Source organism: Thermobia domestica, chromosome 9 (genome assembly GCF_964235325.1).
Source record: "Thermobia domestica chromosome 9, izTheDome1.hap1.1, whole genome shotgun sequence".
Lineage (NCBI taxonomy): Eukaryota > Metazoa > Arthropoda > Insecta > Zygentoma > Lepismatidae > Thermobia > Thermobia domestica.
This window is the reverse complement of record NC_137462.1, coordinates 165079800-165100590: the sequence shown is the minus strand read 5'-3', so window position 1 is coordinate 165100590 and position 20791 is coordinate 165079800. Positions and strand designations below refer to the sequence as shown.

The 20791-nt window shown below is 34.6% G+C and overlaps 1 protein-coding gene across 1 annotated transcript; it reads right to left on the bottom strand.

The window, feature by feature from the left end:
• Positions 1 to 12139: 12139 nt before the first annotated feature.
• LOC145695164 (uncharacterized) lies at positions 12140 to 13678 on the bottom strand. Its single transcript, XM_081772113.1, has one exon. The coding sequence runs from the start codon at positions 13385 to 13387 to the stop codon at positions 12971 to 12973; it is 417 nt and encodes a 138-aa protein (XP_081628239.1). The 5' UTR covers positions 13388 to 13678; the 3' UTR covers positions 12140 to 12970.
• Positions 13679 to 20791: the final 7113 nt, after the last annotated feature.

Genomic DNA, 20791 nt, shown 5'->3' with positions numbered 1-20791 from the left:
CAATGATTAAAGCAAATGAATGATGATGGAAGAATCAGTGGAATGAAAAGTGGGAGAACCTCGAGAACACCGACGGACACGATGTTGAAAAAAGTGTCTAAATAACTCGATATTCAAATGAAAATGACATGTTTAAGTTTTACGTCCCACGCTTATGCCGGTCAGGCTAAAGGAGACGGTGATGAAAAATGAATGAAATGGTAGAATGAAGAAAGTAGGGGGAAACGGGAGAACCCCGAGAAAACCCACGTACATGGTGTTTATCGATCACAAAGCTCACTTGGCACGAGCTGGAATCGAACCAAGGATCCCATGCACAAGAGGTGAACGCTCTACCACTGAGCCATCGCGCCCCATAACTCGATATTATCAGCAACAAAAGCTGCACTCTTAACTTTTTTCTTTAATCACTAAATCCCTTTAATTAAAATAAAAATCAATATTATGGAACTTTTCTTGAAATTCCAATCTCCCTCTTGCGAATAATGTGTACATTCAATAGATCTTCTAATGGTTATTGGCAGGCGATAAGTATCCATAAACTAATTCTTCATTCTTCCATTTTTGTCACGATACAATCTTTTGGCATACTTTCAATAGTATGTTTTACACAAAGCGTTAACTAGAATTCCTACACAATAATTTCTCAGTACTGCTGGTTATGATGCTATTAGAAAGAGCAGCTGAAGAAGATGAGAGTTTCAATTGAAAATTTTAGCAACTACTATATAACAGACATGTAACAGGAAATGACCAAGTGAATATTTGTAACTATGCGTTAGTTCAGTTCCTTACTATTTCCCTGTTGTCATCACCAGAACTCATAAAAAGAATTGGTTAGAGATTTGAGATAATGAGGTGAGCAAAAATGAAGTGGTGCGAATCACTGAATCCAAAGGAGCAAGTTAGTTCTAAAGATAACAATGATATTAGTTTTCAGTACATCAGACTTCCTAACACCTTACAGCTCATTTATAAAGGTTGTAGAGATGATAGCAGAGAGAAAGTCGTCGAAATTATTAGCTAAACAAAAAACTCAAAATAAAAATCAACTTAATGTAGATTTGTCATTCGTTCTCAATAAATATGTATAGTTGAAAGCAAAAGTGGTTTCCCATGCTGCACTCTAATTTACTAATAATTTCAGACTAAACAGAGTTTTCTTGACGGAAGAAACAACGTATTTTGTGTACTTATCGAAAACGGTATACCGAAAATGGTCCCCAGTTCACTCCATGAGAAAGCACTTTTGTTAAGAAACAGAGAGAGAGAGAGAGAGAGAATCTCTTCTCTGAAAGTAAATCTGTATTTTCTACTTCGAAATATCTACCGATCACATTTATATATACAGTCATGTTGTTCAAATTAAGTTTGTCAGTCATCTTTCTTTGCAGTGCTTCTAGTTTGAGTTCAAGTTGAGTTGTGTTTAACGTCCTGTCCAGCAGGGAGACTGTATGAAATGTGGACCTACTGATGAACGTGGAATCCGAACCAGATGAGCTCACGTCCCGGAATCGAACCCGGGTCTCCCACGCCTGCAATGCTTCTATTATTATTCATGGATGAAATTCAAGAGAACAGAAGCATATATTCTTTCCCTCTTTTAGACTATTGTTTTAATTTTCTTGTAAAAAAGAATATAAATGACAATGGAGGAAGTCTTTTTGAAAACATAATTATACATTTCACGGTCATCAAGTTTTATCTTGAACGAACACTATATTCTCAATCATTTTACTTCCTTCTATATATTTTTCTATTAGATATGTTGTTGTACAAAGCAGAAAAAAAAAGTGACCTGCAGTATCTGCTTAATTATTGAAAAAAAATAATAATAATAAGGAACAGGAAAAGTTTTCTTTAAAAAAAACGCGAAGAGAAAACATTTTAAAGTAGAAAACCACACATATTTCACAGAGAAAGAAAAATTAAGAGAATATGGAGGCAAAAAATTGGAACAATATAAGCGGAGAAAGTATGTAAATCCTCCTGGTATAAACACTTACCAGGTGACACAATTGAAATTGTTAGACTTAGAAGTCCATGACTCAGAAGACATGAATACATTTACTTAATAAAATGAATACACACTGCCTCCTCCAAAGAAACAATCGAAAAGCTATAGTGAAATCCAGTCATGTATTAGCACTTGGTTTAACACTATGAAGAAAACACATTTTAGTGTTGCTTGAATCTTACAGGAATTGAGGACTGTGGTTGCTATGGACACCCGTTCTATGTGTTCATCTTGTTGTTTTGACTCAGCAGTCGACGCGAGGAAACTCCATCTAAAGTGTCACCTTCATTATTTTGTACCGCTTATTAAATTCTTTTGTAAAGAAATGTTTAGATCAGAACCACTTGAATATAAAATGCTGTAAATTGTGTAAAATATTTACCTATAAATACATATTAAATATAAAAATCCTTACATTGTATCTCCAGTTGTTTTCAGTATTAGAGCATTTCAGTAATCTCGGCTACTTTCATCAGTAACTACTTAAAAAAAACTGCTAAATTGAATCCATTGTAGGATCTTCCTACATTGAAACAATCCTAATAGAACTGATAAAGCGTCATTTCTTGGAAAATTAGTTGGTTGAAAATATTGACAAATCTCCAGAAAATTGTGATCACATATATACATTTCATTGGCACTTTTTTATTTCTTTCTTTTTAAATCGGTTACAACTTTTAAAGAAAAACTACAAACAAGGTTTTTAACAAACTCAATTTTGCAAGAAATGATACTTCATCAATCTTACTAAGATAGTTCCAAAGTAGGAAGGTTACACACTGAGTCCAACGCAGCAGTTTTCTTATTTAAAAAAAAAAAAAAAAAAAAAAAAAAAAAAGTTTATGATGAATGTAGCAGATTACTGAAATTGTCTAATCTTAAATGGCTTAAATGGCGGATAAACGTTAAGGATTTTTATATATAGAATGTTAGTACTTGTACCTGATATCTAATTTTTACTTTATTGAGAATAAGATGCTGTACCTCAGGGTGCGGAATCATAACCTAAGTATGTCTGTGTTGAAGGAGGAAAGGAAACAGGAGTTAAAAAAAAAAAAAAAAAAGTGTACTGGAATGTTTCGATGTAGGGAGTTCATATATTCATATAACATCCATCCAAAATATGTAACATTAGGGGTACCCACTAATGATTAGTTCGTTCATTACTTACATACGAAATATACGTATTATTTAATGTAGTTAATTTGCAAACTCCTGACAACAGTGTTATTTTATTCACCCTTTCAAAAGCTATCAGTGGGAGGAATTTTTCTTCAAAAAATGTTGTGGGAGAACCCCCCCCCCTCAAACTCCAAAAATTTCGCACTATCCTACACTTTTAAAAAGATGCGAAATATAATTTATACCAATGCAAATATGTATACAAATTACAACGTCAGTATTGTATTTTGGGTGACTGTGAATATCGTTTGCACTAAGCTCCGCTGAATTAAGCCTTGACATCAAGAATAAAGTTCCACATCGAATTTTGCTGCGACTGTTGTGAAGGTAGCCACTATAAAAAGCATTTTCATTTGGAACTAAAGCTACAGATCGAGTTCAATCTCTGACTGGACAGTATCTCGTAGTAGATAAACACCATGCATTCAGTTATATTTAACAGGGAGTTCTTAATTCCTTCTATGTTATCGTTCTAGTCCTTAGATTATATTCACGAGAGTATTCTTTGGCTTACAAGATGTTAACATTCTATTCCGTTTCTTAGTTGTTGACTTTTAGAGGTATTTCGATTAGACAAGCATTTCTCAAGCTTCTTTTCAGCTAAGGACCACTTTTATTAGTCAGAATGTTCTACAGATCACAATATTCTTGTCCCATTCGAAAGAAAATCAATATATCTTTTTTTTAAGCTTATTTAATGCCGATGTACTTATATTTTTAAGTAGGTACTACTAAATTGCTTTCAAAATTAGGAAACCCAATGGAAAACGGCCGTTAGGAAGAGCTAGGCGCAGATGGGTGGACAATATTAGGATGCATCTCGCAGAAATAGGAATACAAAGAACAAACTGGATCCAGTTGGGTAAGGAAAGAAGTCAGTGGAGAACTAATTGTGAACGCGGTATTGAACCTCCAGGTTCCAAAGGTCATAGAGTTAGCTAATTGGTAGTAGTATTTAAAATTCCCTTTATATTATGTTTGTAATACTAGAAAATAAATATTAATTTCATTTAATAACTGAAGGTTATTAATGATTTTTTGCAGAGTATATAGGGTAACGCATCTCAAAATGTCAGTCCTGGTAGAGAAAGTGAAAGATTCTTGCTCATTTAATTTTCAAAATTTCCTCCAGATTCTCGATTTTGTTCTTTTCTGTCTTTTCTTTTTTTTTTTTTTTTTTTAAACTGTTGTTCAATTTAAAAGGACCCTAATGGTAGACCTCGAAAACCACTTATGATCCGCTGACCATAATTTATGAAAGGCTGCAATTACAGCATGCGTGAAATCCCCATCTAATGAATTTACTACGAAAATTAGTGATGTGTGTGCATGAAACATAAAATGATGAAACTATATTAGGTATGCTATTTACTTGTATACTCGAATTTCCTACAGGTGGGTTTTGTGGTTAACAAAGACTGTGTGCATGGATTTTCTGTGTTCTCCAGCTTCCCTCCCACTTTTTTTTTTTTTTTTTCATACCATTTTCATTCATTATTATCGTCACCGACTCCCATAGCCTGGGTACATAACGTGTGACGCATAACTAGAAATCTGAATTCATTGAATTTGTTAGCCGTAAAGTATAGCTTTTTTTTTCCTTTTTAATAGCTATATTTTGTCCGGTTATAGAGGTAAATTCAGGCCAGTATTTATATATTGTGCGCCCCTATGCTCTAAATAATATGCCGCCCCGCACAAAATCTCCCCCCCTCCGCCCCCGAAAACGACCAATATTAGAGTTGAATCGTTTTTGTGGTCGCCAAGATGAATAGTGACAGTTTTAATCCAATTCAACTTCAAGGTCATACTCCACTCTTCAGGGAGGGGCGAGATTTTAAAAGTAATCAAAAACGACGGATATTAGTGTTGAATTTATAGTTTTCGAGGTCGCTGAGTTTAACGGTATCAGTTTTCATGATGTTCAAGTTCATCCTCACGCCCTTTGGATGGAAGTGGGAGAGGATGACTTTTTAAAAATAATCAGATAAACTAGCTAATTAGTAACTACTGTAATTAGAGCGAATCAAACACATTAACATTTTCTCGCGCTTGCTGTTTTAAATATTACTTTATTGTGAATCTTTAAAAAAATCCTGAGGGCCGCAGTGGTAGAGCTTTCATCTCTGGTGTATGGGGTCCTTGGTTCGATCCCAGCTCGTGCTAAGTGAGCTTTGTGGTGGACAAATACCGGTACGTTTGTTTTTTCGGGGTCCTCCAACTTTCTTCATTCCACAATTTCATTCATCCTTATCATCACCGTCTCCTTTAGCCTCGCCGGCATAAGTGTGGGGCGTAACACTTCAAGATTTAATTTCATTTCATTCAAAAAATCAAAAAGTTTGTCGCCCTCTAAATTCTGCCGCCCTGTGCTCGAGCACAGAAGAGCACTTACCTAAATACGGGCCTGGGTAAATCTAGTCTTCTTATATAAAGTCTCCTATCACTACTTTCGATACCATATTCTTTCAACAATACGTAAGAAATGCTAATACTGGGTTGAACATAGATCACAATTGACCAAATGATCTGGGGTAACGTAGTCGCTAACGGTCTCGCTGTTGGTACAGTAAGGGACAAGTGTACCATCCAGAAGTGTCCCTTACTGTACAAGTGGTCTCGGGCTCGATTCCTGATGGGAACACTCAGTCAAAAATGTGTAACAGTTTTTTCAGGCTAGCCACCTTGAGTGAGGTTTATCCTGAGTTTTCTTCATTCACCTCAAGCAAATGCCGGGATGGTACCTAATATATATTCCAGGCCGCTTCCTTCCTTTCCACTCTGCTGGACAGTTTGCTTGTCGATAGACGTCATCCCTCATATGTGACTGGTTTAAGGTCATAGGCGCCGGTAATGCCCAGTAATATGTATAAATAAATAAATAGCCATTGGCCGAAGACAATGCACGTATATACTCAAACATATCTTATACGGAGATATTTATAGTTAATTAAATTCAACTTTTAGTGCTCCATCCGTGTTTTATTTATTTGAACTGACGTTTCAAAGGCAACTTTCTGCCTTTATCATCAGAATTACAATGAATTAAGTTATTGTTGTACAGATGTTATGTTATTTTTTTCACTACGTAACAATCAGATAATTGTTATGATGTCAAGTTTAACTCAAATTCTTAATATTAACTGTTTCTTCGTTCCAATTTCGCTCAGTTCTGAACTCTCTCCTCTATTTATGGTTATCTTTCCATTAAAGAAAAAAAAAATATTGCCTCTCTTATTGATATTTTGTATTCATAAGCGGTTCTGCTAATAACTGACACTTTCAAATAAAATTCTATACTTTTCTTCCATGAATATAAAAATTAATAAGAGACGCAATAAAAATAAATAAATAAATAAGGTTAGCACTATAAACCACTGAAAAGAGGGTTTAAAATTCAGCGAAATTCGGAACATTTTATTACACTGAACATGAAATTGATTCAACGAAACAGTTGATATTTCTAAATCTGAACTAAACGTTATAACAATGTTCTGATTGTTATATATTGAAAACTATGACAACAGCTGTACAGCAATAACTTAATTCAACTAGTTAAGATGATCAACTGCCTTATCTCCCGTACATTATAGAATGTTAGAAGATAAGGGAATTGAACCTTTTAACTAGTTGATACGCATTCCATAGTTGCTGAGGAATAACCTAATTCACTGTAACTTATGATGAAGGTAGTACGTCGCCTTTGAAACGCCAGTCCAAAGCTATAAAACAAGGATGGAGAACCAGAAGTTAGATTAATGAAGATAAACGTATGCCCAATTTAATTCCAAGTACAGATAAGAATCAGGCACTCCCTGAAATTTCTGTTATGGGGGATCAGGTCTTCTGGGCGGGGGGAGGGTCCAATACTAACGACACTAAGTCTATATAGTATTGAATAGCTGTTATTACACCCGAGAAAACGATAAGCAACTTTTAACTACTATCACCTATATTCTCAGAAAACATGATAGAACTAAATTGGTTTTACAAGAAAAGAAAGTATAATTGAAGAGTAAAGTCAAATCTTTGGGTACATTAAGCATTTCTCTGCTAAAGCAAGTATATTTTATTAAGGAAGTGAACATTCACCTATGGATGCATCTCTGAGAAGAATATAGTGCCTTCCAAAGAGGGGTAGTTTTTTTTTTTCTCTTTAAATTAGATTAAAAATCATGATACAATTTAGAAAAAAAAATCCAATAAAAACTGATGTATACGATGTTTCATGGACGCAATGCAAAATCGTTAATATGTCTAATTATGCCGAGCCGAATGAAGTCTTCACAGAGGAGAGGGGTGAGAAAATCATAATCATGTTATTCAAAATAGAAAAGTACTAACAAACAAAAGGAAAATAGCAAGATATGCCATGACTTTTTTTCTTTTTTTTGGGTCAAGAATGGATCCAACAGAGCTACACTATACAATTTTGAAGTTATTGACGAAAATCCTTTTACACGTTAACTTATCTCATAGTTGTGATTATGACTAAGCGCAACTGAAGAAAGCTATAAGATACGTAACAGAACTGGATGCCTTAATAATTCCACAAGGAAATTGCAGAAAAAAAAAACCAAGAAAGAACGACATTCTTTATTTTACTTTTGTTCTTCCGATACCTGCTTTATCTTCTTTTTCATTAGGGCAGTACCATTGTATTTTGTACTCTTTGCTTAAGAAAAGTAACTGACCTTCTCAATATCATACGCTTTAAAAGTGTACACCCGGAAACATTAGGAAAGTTTTCCTTAAGCAAAATACAAGGATACAAACAAAGCAGAACTAACTTATGATATTTCATGTAATTAATTTCATCTTTCCTTGTAAAGCCTTCCTCTCTCATCCATCGATTATGTATCGACAATGCTTTGGCTGCAACAAATATTTGTAGGAACTAAAGTATAACGTTGTAGAATCCACGTGTAAACGATATAAAAGGAAAGTTTTCTTCTGATGTCTCTCATTAAGATGTTTCACTTAACATATCGTCCTGCTCCTACTCAATAACCTGACTATTATTGTGCAGGTCTACCTTTTGTGTATCAATTAACTCCATTAATCCAGTCGCCATTATTCGGAAAACGAAAATACCAATTGCCTTCTTATACTTCAGGGCTGTTTAGCAGCCTTAAGTACAAATGCAGAATGTCAAGTTACGCAACCCTGAGTTTCGAATCATCAATCCGAAAATACATACTTTCCAATAATTGATTGACTAACAATGACATTGTTGAGTCAAATGTCACTATCAAATGTACTGCATCTCTGGTTACGTACGTAATTATTATATTTTAAGAGAAAAGAGAAAGTTGATTATTTCAGAATATATTAATAACTCATATCGTCGCATGAGAACCAGAGGAACGTAACTCCAAAAATGCGGATTTCGTGTTCTTCATGTTTGGACATGATTTTGAAAGCCCCACTTGGTGTAAATGGAACGTAACGTCATCTGTTCTCCTTGTCGGCCAGCTGTTGTAATGTAGCTCAATTACCATCCTTTTAAAAAAACATATTTTTCAGAAAATATTAACTATTGCTGTCTCACCTGTAAACCTACGAAAATGGAGTTACGTTCCTCTGGTCCTCATGCGACGATATAGTCTTGTAAACCTGATTGTAATGTGATACGTGAATGCTACAGGAAATTTAAACTATCAATGCTGTACATATGTTCTGGGCTTCAGAAAACATTATTTTGCGAATCTATCAGAAATATGAGCATACTCAATATTTACAAGTTATTTAATATTTGGATTTCCAATTGTATTTTTCTTCTTCTGAATATTTAACTTTGTCCTTTTTTTCTCATTAAATACGCCATAATTAGGTACCAGAGACGAGTCTGCTGTTAGTATGTTTCTTATTACCGAAAAACAAACTTTTATAATATCATTTGTACACCAGTACGAACGTTCATAATGCTTTCTTAATGTTTATATACGACCACGTTGACGGTTCTGTAAATAATGATCTTGTAATTTGTCTTATGAAGTCGTTATTAAATTATTTTCTCTTAATGAGAACAGCTTAATCTTTAGTTCCGAAATTTAGGATTGCGTGACTTTTAGGACACTAGTAAATTTAGTAACATCGTAAAGTATCATCTTTTGTCCATTACATCTCGTTCATGTACGGCTTGTGGTTTTGAAGAGACGAGCTTCTAAATTCTTACATGACGTAATTTTCAGTTTTACTTTGGAAAAATACTTTTAGAAAATGCAAACCCACTCAACTATTACATAACGGAGTCATTTTCAACTTACGAAATGAAATTAAATATTTCAGTTTTACGTCCCACGCTTATGCCGGCCAGGCTAAAAGAGACTGTGACAATGAGCAATGAATGGAATGGTAGAATGAAGAAAGTGGGAGGAAACTGGAGGATCCCAGGAAAACCCACGCATACGGCGATTGTCCACCACAAAGTTCACTTGTCATAAGCGGGAATCAGACAAGGGCTTTTCGATTTATTATTGCAAGCTTTTTACATATATGCCCATATAGTTGTAAGCAGAAACCAGGAAAGATAACTGTCCGTTTTACTGAACGTAACTATTTGGTAAATTCGAAAAATGAAGGCAGCCTAGAATAGCAAGGAACATCCTCCAAGAAATTTGAATGTTATTGGTAATTATATTTTCCATAATCACACAATCCTCTTCCAAATTAGACTATCTTTAGGACAAGAAACCAGTGGGGAATGGAAAATTTCGCAAGGCAGTTTCGAACATTCAATTTCATTTCCTTTTTTAAAGGACAGACGTGATTTTTTACCGTAATATCTTGATGAAAGGGAAATTTAAACCCCGAAATCCCCTGCGTATGCAGCTCCAAGAAACAATTTGTTTTTAAGAATTAAATTAATTCACTAGAGATGAAGACTACAAAAACAAATATATAGCAAGGGATTTTTTTTTTTTTTTTTAAAGAAAGTATTACCTAAATTTAGACATAGGTTCACAACAATGAATCTATTGCAATTCTAAAATTACATTTAGGCCCGATTAACCCACGCCAGAGGAACTGTAAAGTCAGCAAGTGTACAAGAACTAGTCAGTGTCTCAGAGAAGTCTGAAATCGAAACAAAACATTTTGGACCAAATGCACTTGTACGCGACAAATATAAATCAAAACATAATTTATTAATAATTCTTGATCTTTGTTTTCTTTTTTTAAATACCTATTTTAGCCCAATTTATCAAACATCATACTTTTATCTCCGAAAGTACATAGTATTACCTACAAATAGATATAGCAAAGAAGAACGGTATGTGTTTACTATGGTGTGAAATCAATGGCAAAGGAATAGGACGCACTGTGATTCCTTAATGGTACACAAAATGAGCAATAGTCCTTATGTTGAAGTGATGCCTACATCGAATTGGACGATATTCTGAGCTTAAAAGACTAAGTTACTGTTATTGTTTGGATTCACACTTTCTAATCTCGTCTCCTTTTAAAAAGGCGCTGGATGTAAAGATCAAGAACCAAACAACAAACGTTTAATGTGTCGTGTGATTTTATTTTCTAGTTTCCCCTCCCCCGCGCGCAGATCTAGTTAGTGGCTAGGGCGTGTGTCTTTGTAGCATGTGGTCCCGAGTTCGATTCCGGTGCAAGAGCACAAAAAATTCATAATCATTCATTTTCATTAAGTACCAGTCTCCTTTAGCCTAAAGAAAAAAAAAATAGTTGAACTATGAGAGCAAACACTGTAAGAACTACGACATACTTCACTTAAAAATGAAGGGACTGCTTTGCAGCAGCTTGAGATTACAAAATGAAAAGTTTTCTTCCTGAAGCACGTAGCTAATTCCTTATTTCATCGCTTTTATTGTCCTTCTTAACGTACGTAACCAAAATAACAAAGAAAACATTAGAAATTATACGTGGAAGAATGCAATAACCGCAATTATTGTAGGGAATCTTATTCAAGTAACACATTTCATACTGCAATCTGAAATAGTGTCACAAAAAATGGATCTAATTTATGTGTACAAAGTGAAATGTGATTATTTGGTGATATATCATTATGCAGGCAAGTTCTTGAACCATACCTCAAAGGTAATGTGCGAAGGTGAACAAGCATGAAAGGCTATTCCTCTCATGTGAGAAGCTATTTTTACTCTGCAATTAGCAACGCCATGCTTCTTACATGAAAACTATTTCCTCTTGCACTATTTCTGAACAGTAACTGACTAGGTGGGCCACAGCCAATAATCACACACTACCCAAACACGTATAGAATAATTACGTAATAAGAGACAAGGTCTCAGGAACTCATGAAGCTTTGAGATCTATCTACATGTAAATTTTGAATACCGTATCGTATGAAAAATATATTATTAAGGAAAATTATGCCATCACGGAATATAATTATAAACATTTCAATATTGTACAAATTACAGGTGCAATCGTATTAAAAGGAAGTTACGTAATAGGCCTACTCTCTGGTGTAACAAACTCGCGAATTCTGTCTGAAAACATGATTTCTTCTTTAAGCAAATAAATGACTAAACAGTATACATAACATGGATATTTTTACACTGTCCTTGAGAAGGAAATCATGACTCAGACAAGCAGAGAAAATGTTCATAACCATTAAAACATAGTTTACCTTTTTAATTAGCCAATTGTATATCAACTTTTCAATTTTTCTCCTTAGTTTTATGAGTTCCTGCACCACATCTTTACTATCAGAGTAATAAAGAAAGGAATACCCTACTGTAGTATATACGGAATAAAATTAAAACAACATTGTTCGAAATTTTAGCATTAATAATCTCCCCTAGTCACATTATTTATAAAATTTCTAAAAGCAACGTAATAAATATGTTGGTTAATATACCGTACAAATATATACTGTATGAAACTAATTTACTCTTGCACTGGAGTAATGCAAAAGGGGGAAAAAGCGGAAACAATGAAATAAACAGATACTTTGAATGTAACTGTATTTTTTTTTTTAAAGCAAAATTTTCCAATTACTTTACATATATAAAAAAAAACTTTCCAGGTTTTATAATTTTGGGACTAGTGACTTTTTGACTAAGTTACCGCACTTGTACATATTTTTACTGTTCTTCGTGCAATAATAAATACTGGCTCAGATATAGTATCCTTGAGCCATTGCTTACTGTTACAAGTCAGTTACACCAACGCTAACAATGCGTGACGTAACTTGTATAGCTTGTGCAATTAATTGCTTTACAACACTGGAATGTTAAAATATTATAGTTTTTCAATATTTTTGTTAACTAATAATTTAAAAAAGCACCAAGGTCGCATACATAATACCCAGGCGATTGTAGGTAGTAAAAGTCCAACAAGACAACAGGCTGCACTAGATTAACAAGAAATAGCTTTGAACACGGTTCCAACAAGTTTCTCACTCAACGATGCATACCATATTTTACACTGTAATAGTAAGTCTGTCTCCTCAACCCCAGAAATAAACAAATATGCATCTTAACTTACCAATACAAAAGAGCTTTAAATATATATATATATCCATGTCTGTAACAACGTGATCTTTTCTTAAATCTCACCATTTACTTCACTGCACTATCCACTGTGATGTCTGGTTTCCGCCCCCTAACCACTTGGAGGGCACAAACCTTCCAGCTGCCAAAACAATTCCCACTGAAACCATAGTAACATTTGGCTAGAAGCGTGGCAATATGTAGTCACTGCAACAGATGTCACACTTGAAGGCGCTGTTTTGTCACTTATACACAAATCGTTTACTGCAGCTTCAATATCCATGTTTCAGGATGAGGTCCTTGCTTCAGATTCACTAGGTGTACCCTCAGAATCCTTGATCTTCAATGACCGCTTCAATTTGTCCACAAGGCGGTTATGGAACTTGTTTAGTGAGGACTGTGAACCTGATTTCGGTGGGGATGATGATTCTGACTTACTAGGTGAAGGCAGACTTGACTGTGATGCTCTTGATGATGTCCTTGAATGACGACCGGACATATGCATAGGTACCGACCTGTGTGGGGAGCCAACTAGAAAATCGCTTCCGGGAGAAGTTGAAAGGCTTGGCCCCTCCGACTTACTGCATTCTGACACTTTCCTACTGCGACAAGACTGCGGATTTGAACACTCGGAACTTCTACGAGACCTGTTTGATCGGTATATGTCCCAATCGTTCTTTACAACTGGCATCATAAAAGCCATGGCTAGCACTTGTGGTCTCCGTTTCTACCAAGCTTGAAATTACTTCTTTTCGGTTGTTCGAAAGTTTTATATATAGGCCACTGCAGACTGCACTAACACACACAGCCTACTCAAGATGTTTTCAGCTACAAACTGTTCACAGACAATACTAGCACTTAATATCAAAGTTGCGATACAATTGTGCAAGTTTCATTAGCACAAACCACACTCCCTCTCTACTGATACTGCAAAACTATTGCTACTTCGCACTATGCTCGATTTGTATAGCTACTTGGCACGATGCCTGGTTTTTAACAGTCGTAGCTATTGGTCGGCACACTGAACGCGCCTCATGACGTCATACACCGCTGTCGTGATCGATAACAACGCCCTCTATGGGACCTTCCCGCTAATTGTATGTTGCACCATTGTATAAGATATCGCACGCACGTAGTATTACCATTGCCACGTGGATGTTTTGTTTACGTTTGATTCAACAATCTTATTACCATCACATTACGTCATAATGTGAATCAATGTTAAATTGCTGTGACAATGCACACACTGTAGTCACACTAGGATCACTAAAATACGTGAATCTTTCCACATCGCCAGGGTCTAACGTGAGCACTCTTTAAAACTGATTATATAAAATATAAACTAGGCGACAATATCATATATTTATGTGATTCTAAAGTGAATATACTGTTTTATGTAAATATGAATTTACTTTTGATATCAATTGGTTATTCCTGTATTCTTCTTTTGTCACAAGACAAATAGGCCTACTTAGAAAAAAAAGCAAATAACAGCAAGAATTCAGCAAACGAAAATTGATGTAGAAATATGCATCATGAGATGCACTTTTGTATGTCATATTATTATTAGGCCCTATTGTGGTATAGGAGCACGTGGTCAATAAAGTAAAATTAAATTTGAAAAATAATATTTTTACCAACTTTTATCTCAGCGGATCAAGTTTCGCTCTTATGCCCCGTTTTGTACAACGGAAAATGAAATTTACCCCTAAATCTCTGGTTCGACTTTCGGTAGAGACGTAAATCGCAAACAGTGATTCGAATCTCGCGTTAAACATCAGGGCTCTGCTTACAGTTATCGTGCTGAACTGGGATAGTGAAATTATGAACGTCCGCAGTTTTTTTTTTTTTTTGTAATGGAATGGGGTAAATTTTCTAATCTGTTTTTTTTTATTTCTTATTTTTTTAAAATATTTATTTAAGACCTCGGGATAGGTGAAAGTAAAAGATGTGGAATTGAGTTGCTCAGGAGCTTATTTGTACGGCTCCATCCACGTATTTACCTGATGTGGCGAAAAGACCATGGACCCACAATCTCTTGAATGTGAAGGTAACTCTCTATCACGGAGATAAAGGAATAATGGACAAAAATGAGATGGTATACAAAGAAAGTGTCTGCAGGTTTAATTAAATGTTCCATGGCAGACGCGCACGAAGAAATTTTTGTTGGGGAGTCCGAGTTGAACACTACAAGCCACTACGTCTGTGTAGTATTGAACGGCTATTGTTCCGTACCCGGTACGCAATTGTAAAATACCTCCATCTATATTTTCAGGGAAAAAAAATGATAGAACAAGATTGTTTTTACAAGAGCAAGAGTACAGAGGAAGTGTAAAATCAAATGTTCATGATACATCAATCACTTCCCTGATAAATAAGTATAATATAATTAAGAATGTGTACAAATGTGTGTTGAGTTAGGAAGTTTTTTGGGGGGAAGGGACCAGACCTGGTGGACCCCCGTGGTGCCCCTGTTCCAGGGTATAACTAAATAAAAACAACATTGCACGGCAATGTTAGTTGCTCAAGGAAAATCACAGAAAGGCGCACATGTTAGACACAAGATAAGCAGGAAGGGCACTTTTTATGCAGGTATATTACAATGGCGTAGTCAGAAATTCATCCAAAGTAACATACACAGAAGCATATAGACCTATATGTATACAGGACTCGAAAAATATTGGATGTTAAATCACTATGGCAACTGACAATACGAGTCTGGCGCCTAGCTAATTTAAGAAAACAATATGTATTTTTATGCATCAAATTAGTCGCTAAGTCGAGTGAGAAAAATGGCGACCTGACTCTCTGATCTAGCTACTGGATTCAGACCTGACATTTCGAGTCCTGCTAATAGTAGCGTGTTTAAGATTTTGTTTCGAGGGACTATGCACAACACGGGGAAGCAGGGGGGCAATTGCTCACCTAATTTTGAGAATTAAATATATTTTAATCGGCTGTCTACTAATATACTAGGAAAAAACGGGAAACTGGTATGTCGGTGGAGGATCTTACCCCCCCCCCCACGCAAATCTGATGTGATGCTCCTGCAAACACACGTTGAATATTTGTAATCTCATTTCAACTTAATTGATTTCATTTTAGAAAAAAATGGAAATATTCAGTTTTATTTGTGTACGTTTTTACTTGAAAGAAAATGTTGAGACAACCCTAACAGCACAAGATGTGCTAGGCATGTGCCATTTAGATGTCCCGGCTACTTTTTAGGTACCCGCACTTGGCACATATGATATTCATGTGCTAAGTATGTACTTCAGCTACCTACAGTTTTAGGTACTTGTTACACCTAATTGATATTTGCAACTATGTACCACAAATATAGCATTTATATACCTGGCTCAGTTTCTTACTCTAACAGTCATTTATTTTTATGTCGTCACTTGGGACATATATCTGTCATGTTCTAGGTACGTCCTTTAGGTACATATTGTTTCAGATACCCTAACAGCACAAGATGTGCTAGGCATTCGCCATTTAGGTGTTCTAAATTAATCTCCCACATTTGATGCATTTGTTGCTTCTTTTTCTAAGCTATTGTGTACTAGAAGCAATAAACGCATCAACTTTATTAGATGGCAATGTCGCCGATCATTTGAAAATGAATATGGAAGAACCATGAAATAAAGTAAATAGACACTCGTCAATTTGTTATAAAATTAGATGGCAAGCAGATTTTATCTGATCACAAACGGTTATAGTTGAATATATGCGGTTAAAGGAGCACTCTGATTAGCCGAATGCAAAAGACCTCAAAAATGTATCCCTCTACAAGCGACTTTTTATTTATCGCCTCTGTGGAAGGGCACGCGGCTATTAATCCAAAGGTTGGTGGTTCGCTCCTACCCTAGGGTAGTCCTACATTTTTTTCTACTTGTTTAAAGTGTTGTTTAGACTCACTTTAATGTAAACACATTACGCATATAGGCGATTTAACATATTTTTGGGGAATAATTTTGTGGTTCATTAACGCTTACAGCATGGGGAACATACCTAAGACACGTTTCCCAGGTATATGTCAGGCATGTGCCTAGGAACGGACATAGACTGTGACTATCACTTGTCATCCATATGATTTCTTTCTCAGAAATATATAAGGCACATACTGGCCACATTCCCATGTACCTGGGGATGTTACATCATGCCGTTGCAGATGTCTGACATGTAACAGCTTTCGGTAATCACATGCAGCCAATCACATGCATATACTTATGTTATATTCCTCAGCTATATGTTATATGCGCCCATTTGTATGTGAGATCCTGATCGCCTATATTGTTTTACACGGAAAGTACGTATAGATGGAGCACTTATACGGAAAGTATTCTAAAACATGCTTTTTCAGTTATACGTCTGCTGTACGTTGTCCAAAAACTACAGGAATTACTCATGTAACCTACCTTTTTAAGTACGCCACCTACATTTTTTTTTCTCAGTGCGGGCCACTTATTTCTCCTTCTTTGAAAAACTTTTTTAAAATTTTAGTTTGAAATTTTTTCAAATTTTTTCAAGCTGAAACTTTTGTTTTCAAAATTTTGACTCAAGAAAGTTTTAAAATTTTGGCTTGAAATTTTTTAGTTAGAAAATGTTTGTACTCATTCAAACATTTTTAGTCGGAAAAGTTTTGTTCTAAATGTTTTCCTTTGATTTTTAGAATTTTTGCACTCACTGAAAATTTCAATATTTTTGTTTTAAAGTTTTGATCTGAACTTTTAGTCCGAATTCAAGTTCAAAGACCAGACTCCTAGTTATGGACCTCTAAATAAAAATATAAACAGTCAAACATTAATTGAAAACTTTTAAGGAAAAATGTAACCTTTTAAAAATCTTAAACAAAAAATTGAAAGTGAGAAGCCAACCAAATTGCATTAAGAGTAAGTTTCCACTAGACTATGAGTTTGATTAAAGTTCTAAATGGAAATTGTTACATATCAATCGATTTTACTAATACACATCAGGTATCAAGTCTTAAGTTTTTCGCACTAATATCCTTAGACTCTGAATAGCAGGTACAATTCTATAGGGTTCAAAGTTTGAAACTGTTATGTGTATCAGTAGGTTACAATAATTACCTATCAACTTTCAGTCCAAAAATTGCAGTTTGAAGCAGGGATCAACCAACCAGATTTTACTAAAGATATACTAATTTTCCACCAATGACTTAGACTGTGTATGAATCACGGATATAATTCCTAAAGCTCAAAATATGAAAAAAAAGTTATTGTCTATCAAACGGTTTTATAAAGTGTTTCTCACGTTTCATATCATAAATTACGATTTTCGAATCTAAAATTCCAAGTTCATCAGACGTAGTAATCGCCCAATCAAATTGCACCAAAGATAAATTTTCACGAATAATCTTAGACTACAATAACATTCAAAGTGATACATTGTGAATCAGATGCAGGGATTAATCAATCCGATTGTAACAATGATCTAAGACTGAGAGTTGTCCCTACGTTTTAAAGTGTTAAGATGATATAATATTAGGTCAGCATCCTCAAATTTGAATTTGACAATTCTTTACAAATAAGAGGACACAATTAAAAGCATCCAAATTTACCCGATTCCTAGAGAACAATTGCAAATTTTAATTTTTGAATAATTCCAAAATTTAAGGGTGGGTGAAATGTATTCCTGCTGAAATTTATCTCAAGGTACTCTTATCTAATGAAAGACCTTGTATTCATCCATATGATCATATGTTACAATCTATCTTACTGAACGTTAAATACAACATTCAAAATTCACGCCTGATGCTAATTTGATTTTTACGCCAGAATTTAAAATTATCACCAAATATAAAGTTATATCAGGTTGCCCGTTCTTCTCTTCACGAGGAGAAAACGTTTCAGTTTGGACATAAAGGGCATGGAGTCGACTTTGGATTTAAATGACATCGGAAATGTCACTGTTCTTCTCAGCGACCCCGAAAGCTATGGACTCGACATCAATAACGGCAATTTTCGATCATTATATATATATATATATATATATATATATATATATATATATATATATATATATATATGTGTCCCTCCTCCAACTTGCGGGATGATTTTGAATTTAAACAACATCGGAAGTGTCACTATTCACCTCAGCAACGCCGAAAATAACAAATTAACAGAACTTAAAATACTGTATATATTTTTAAAATTTTGCAATATTTAATATTGCATGTGTTTGATACATTATAACATTAATTAACTACAGAAACAAACAAAAAAAAATACTGATAAGAAAATGAGAACACAAAAATCAAATCAATAGGAATTTACGTGTTTAGAATTGAAATATGACAAATTGTATTAATTCCTAGAAATGTCAACCAACTTTATCTGTATCGTTAAATATTTTGAAAACCATAATTAATGACATCTGTCATTTATTACACTTATCGTGTGATTTCGCTCTGTCTCAGAATAGTGGGACATTATATTTTACAAATTTATGTTGAATCATTGAAAAGAAGAAAAGAGTTTGTTGAGGATAGATAAAACGAAAAATTAATGTCTTTTAATCTTTGAATTTTGATAATTCAAAGAAGAGATAATCAAATTAACATTTTATGAAGAAATTCTGGTTTGATTTTTTTTGTTTTGTTTTTTACTTTCTTTGTGAATATGTGTTGAATCTACTTGCTATATAGTATCTCAAATCTTTTCACTCATATTTTTTAAAACCATAAATTCAGAAGTATAAATGAACAGTTAACTTTTGATCTGATAGAGGAATCACAAAAATCGTAGAAAAATATAGAAAATGAATTGTATTTGGACGAGTTATATGGGAGCAGTGATAAGAAGTAGATGACAAATGAAATATTTACATACAAAGATACAGAAAGCACTATATAAAATAGGTAGGAACTATGAAAATGACTATATGCAAACAAACCAAACAAATGCAAATACAAACACACAAACACACACACACACACACGTATACGCGTATTTGCGTACTTGTTAGCTCCGAGTTGGGAGACCGACTTGTTGGAACCAAATGTGCATAAAAAACTAGAAGAGATACGAAAACGAGAGTGAGATCAAAATGCATTAATTTTATTCATATTTGCGGTGGGAAAATACTTATGTCGCTATTTCTGGCAGTTTCTTGGGAAACACGTGTGGTGCCGTACTATATTTATTGGATCCTGGTGCCAACATCACCTGCAAGATATAATTGGTACCGGTACCAATAACATATCTGGATGATCTAATGTCACACACATACACACTATTAACATTCTTCTACAGAATTGCAGGCGCTGTTGGGACCTCTACAATGTTGCAATATTTCAGTTATCTACAGTGTAAAATAATAGCACAAAGTAGATAAATACACGCAGTTTCGGGGAAATAAGTCTACAAGAATTTAAAAGTATGTGGAAAGAAACTACATATTATTATATTTAAATTACCAGATATTCGTCAAGTAAACTTCCTACACTACTCCTTAAACCTGGCAACCACGTTAAACCGGGAGACACTCTGTATGTTTGGTCTCCACTTCGCTTTATCGGAGTAGAAGTGGGTATTTAAAACAAGTTCTACCAGGAAAGAAACAACTCGTTCGTAAACGGGCGAGAGGCAGTTTGAGTTTTACTATGATTACAACTGCTCGCTGCATTTGTCAATAAACGCTCAGAAGAATATATCCACCTTTTCGATTAACTCTCCCGCCATTCAAACAGTTCCTTTCCCTTCTGCGTGACGATGACGTAGAAACATTCTCACGACAGTGAGACTCGTTTTATATCACATTCGTCGATAGAAAGGAAAAACATAAGATCTGAATTGTTTCGAAAGAAAAATGTTAATACAGAAACATAAATAGGATATGCTGAGAATTTTAACGCGTAGCTACTTTTTGCATTTTCTTGCTAAGTACTTAGACGTTCAATATGGGACATTTGGAATTGCTTTTCGAATAGATGAACTGGACTTTTGATCGGGCTCTTGTACTGATCATATGAATTTAAATGTATTCCACATTTGACACTTTAAAAAACAACTTAATTACATTGAAACATGAGCACTCAGTACAAAAATTGCACATTAGAAAATGACTGTGACAACTTTGTTTCCAC

Excerpts from the sequence above, each read along its gene's own strand:
- LOC145695164 (XM_081772113.1), bottom strand. The coding sequence starts at position 13,387 with ATGGCTTTTATGATGCCAGTTGTAAAGAACGATTGGGACATATACCGA.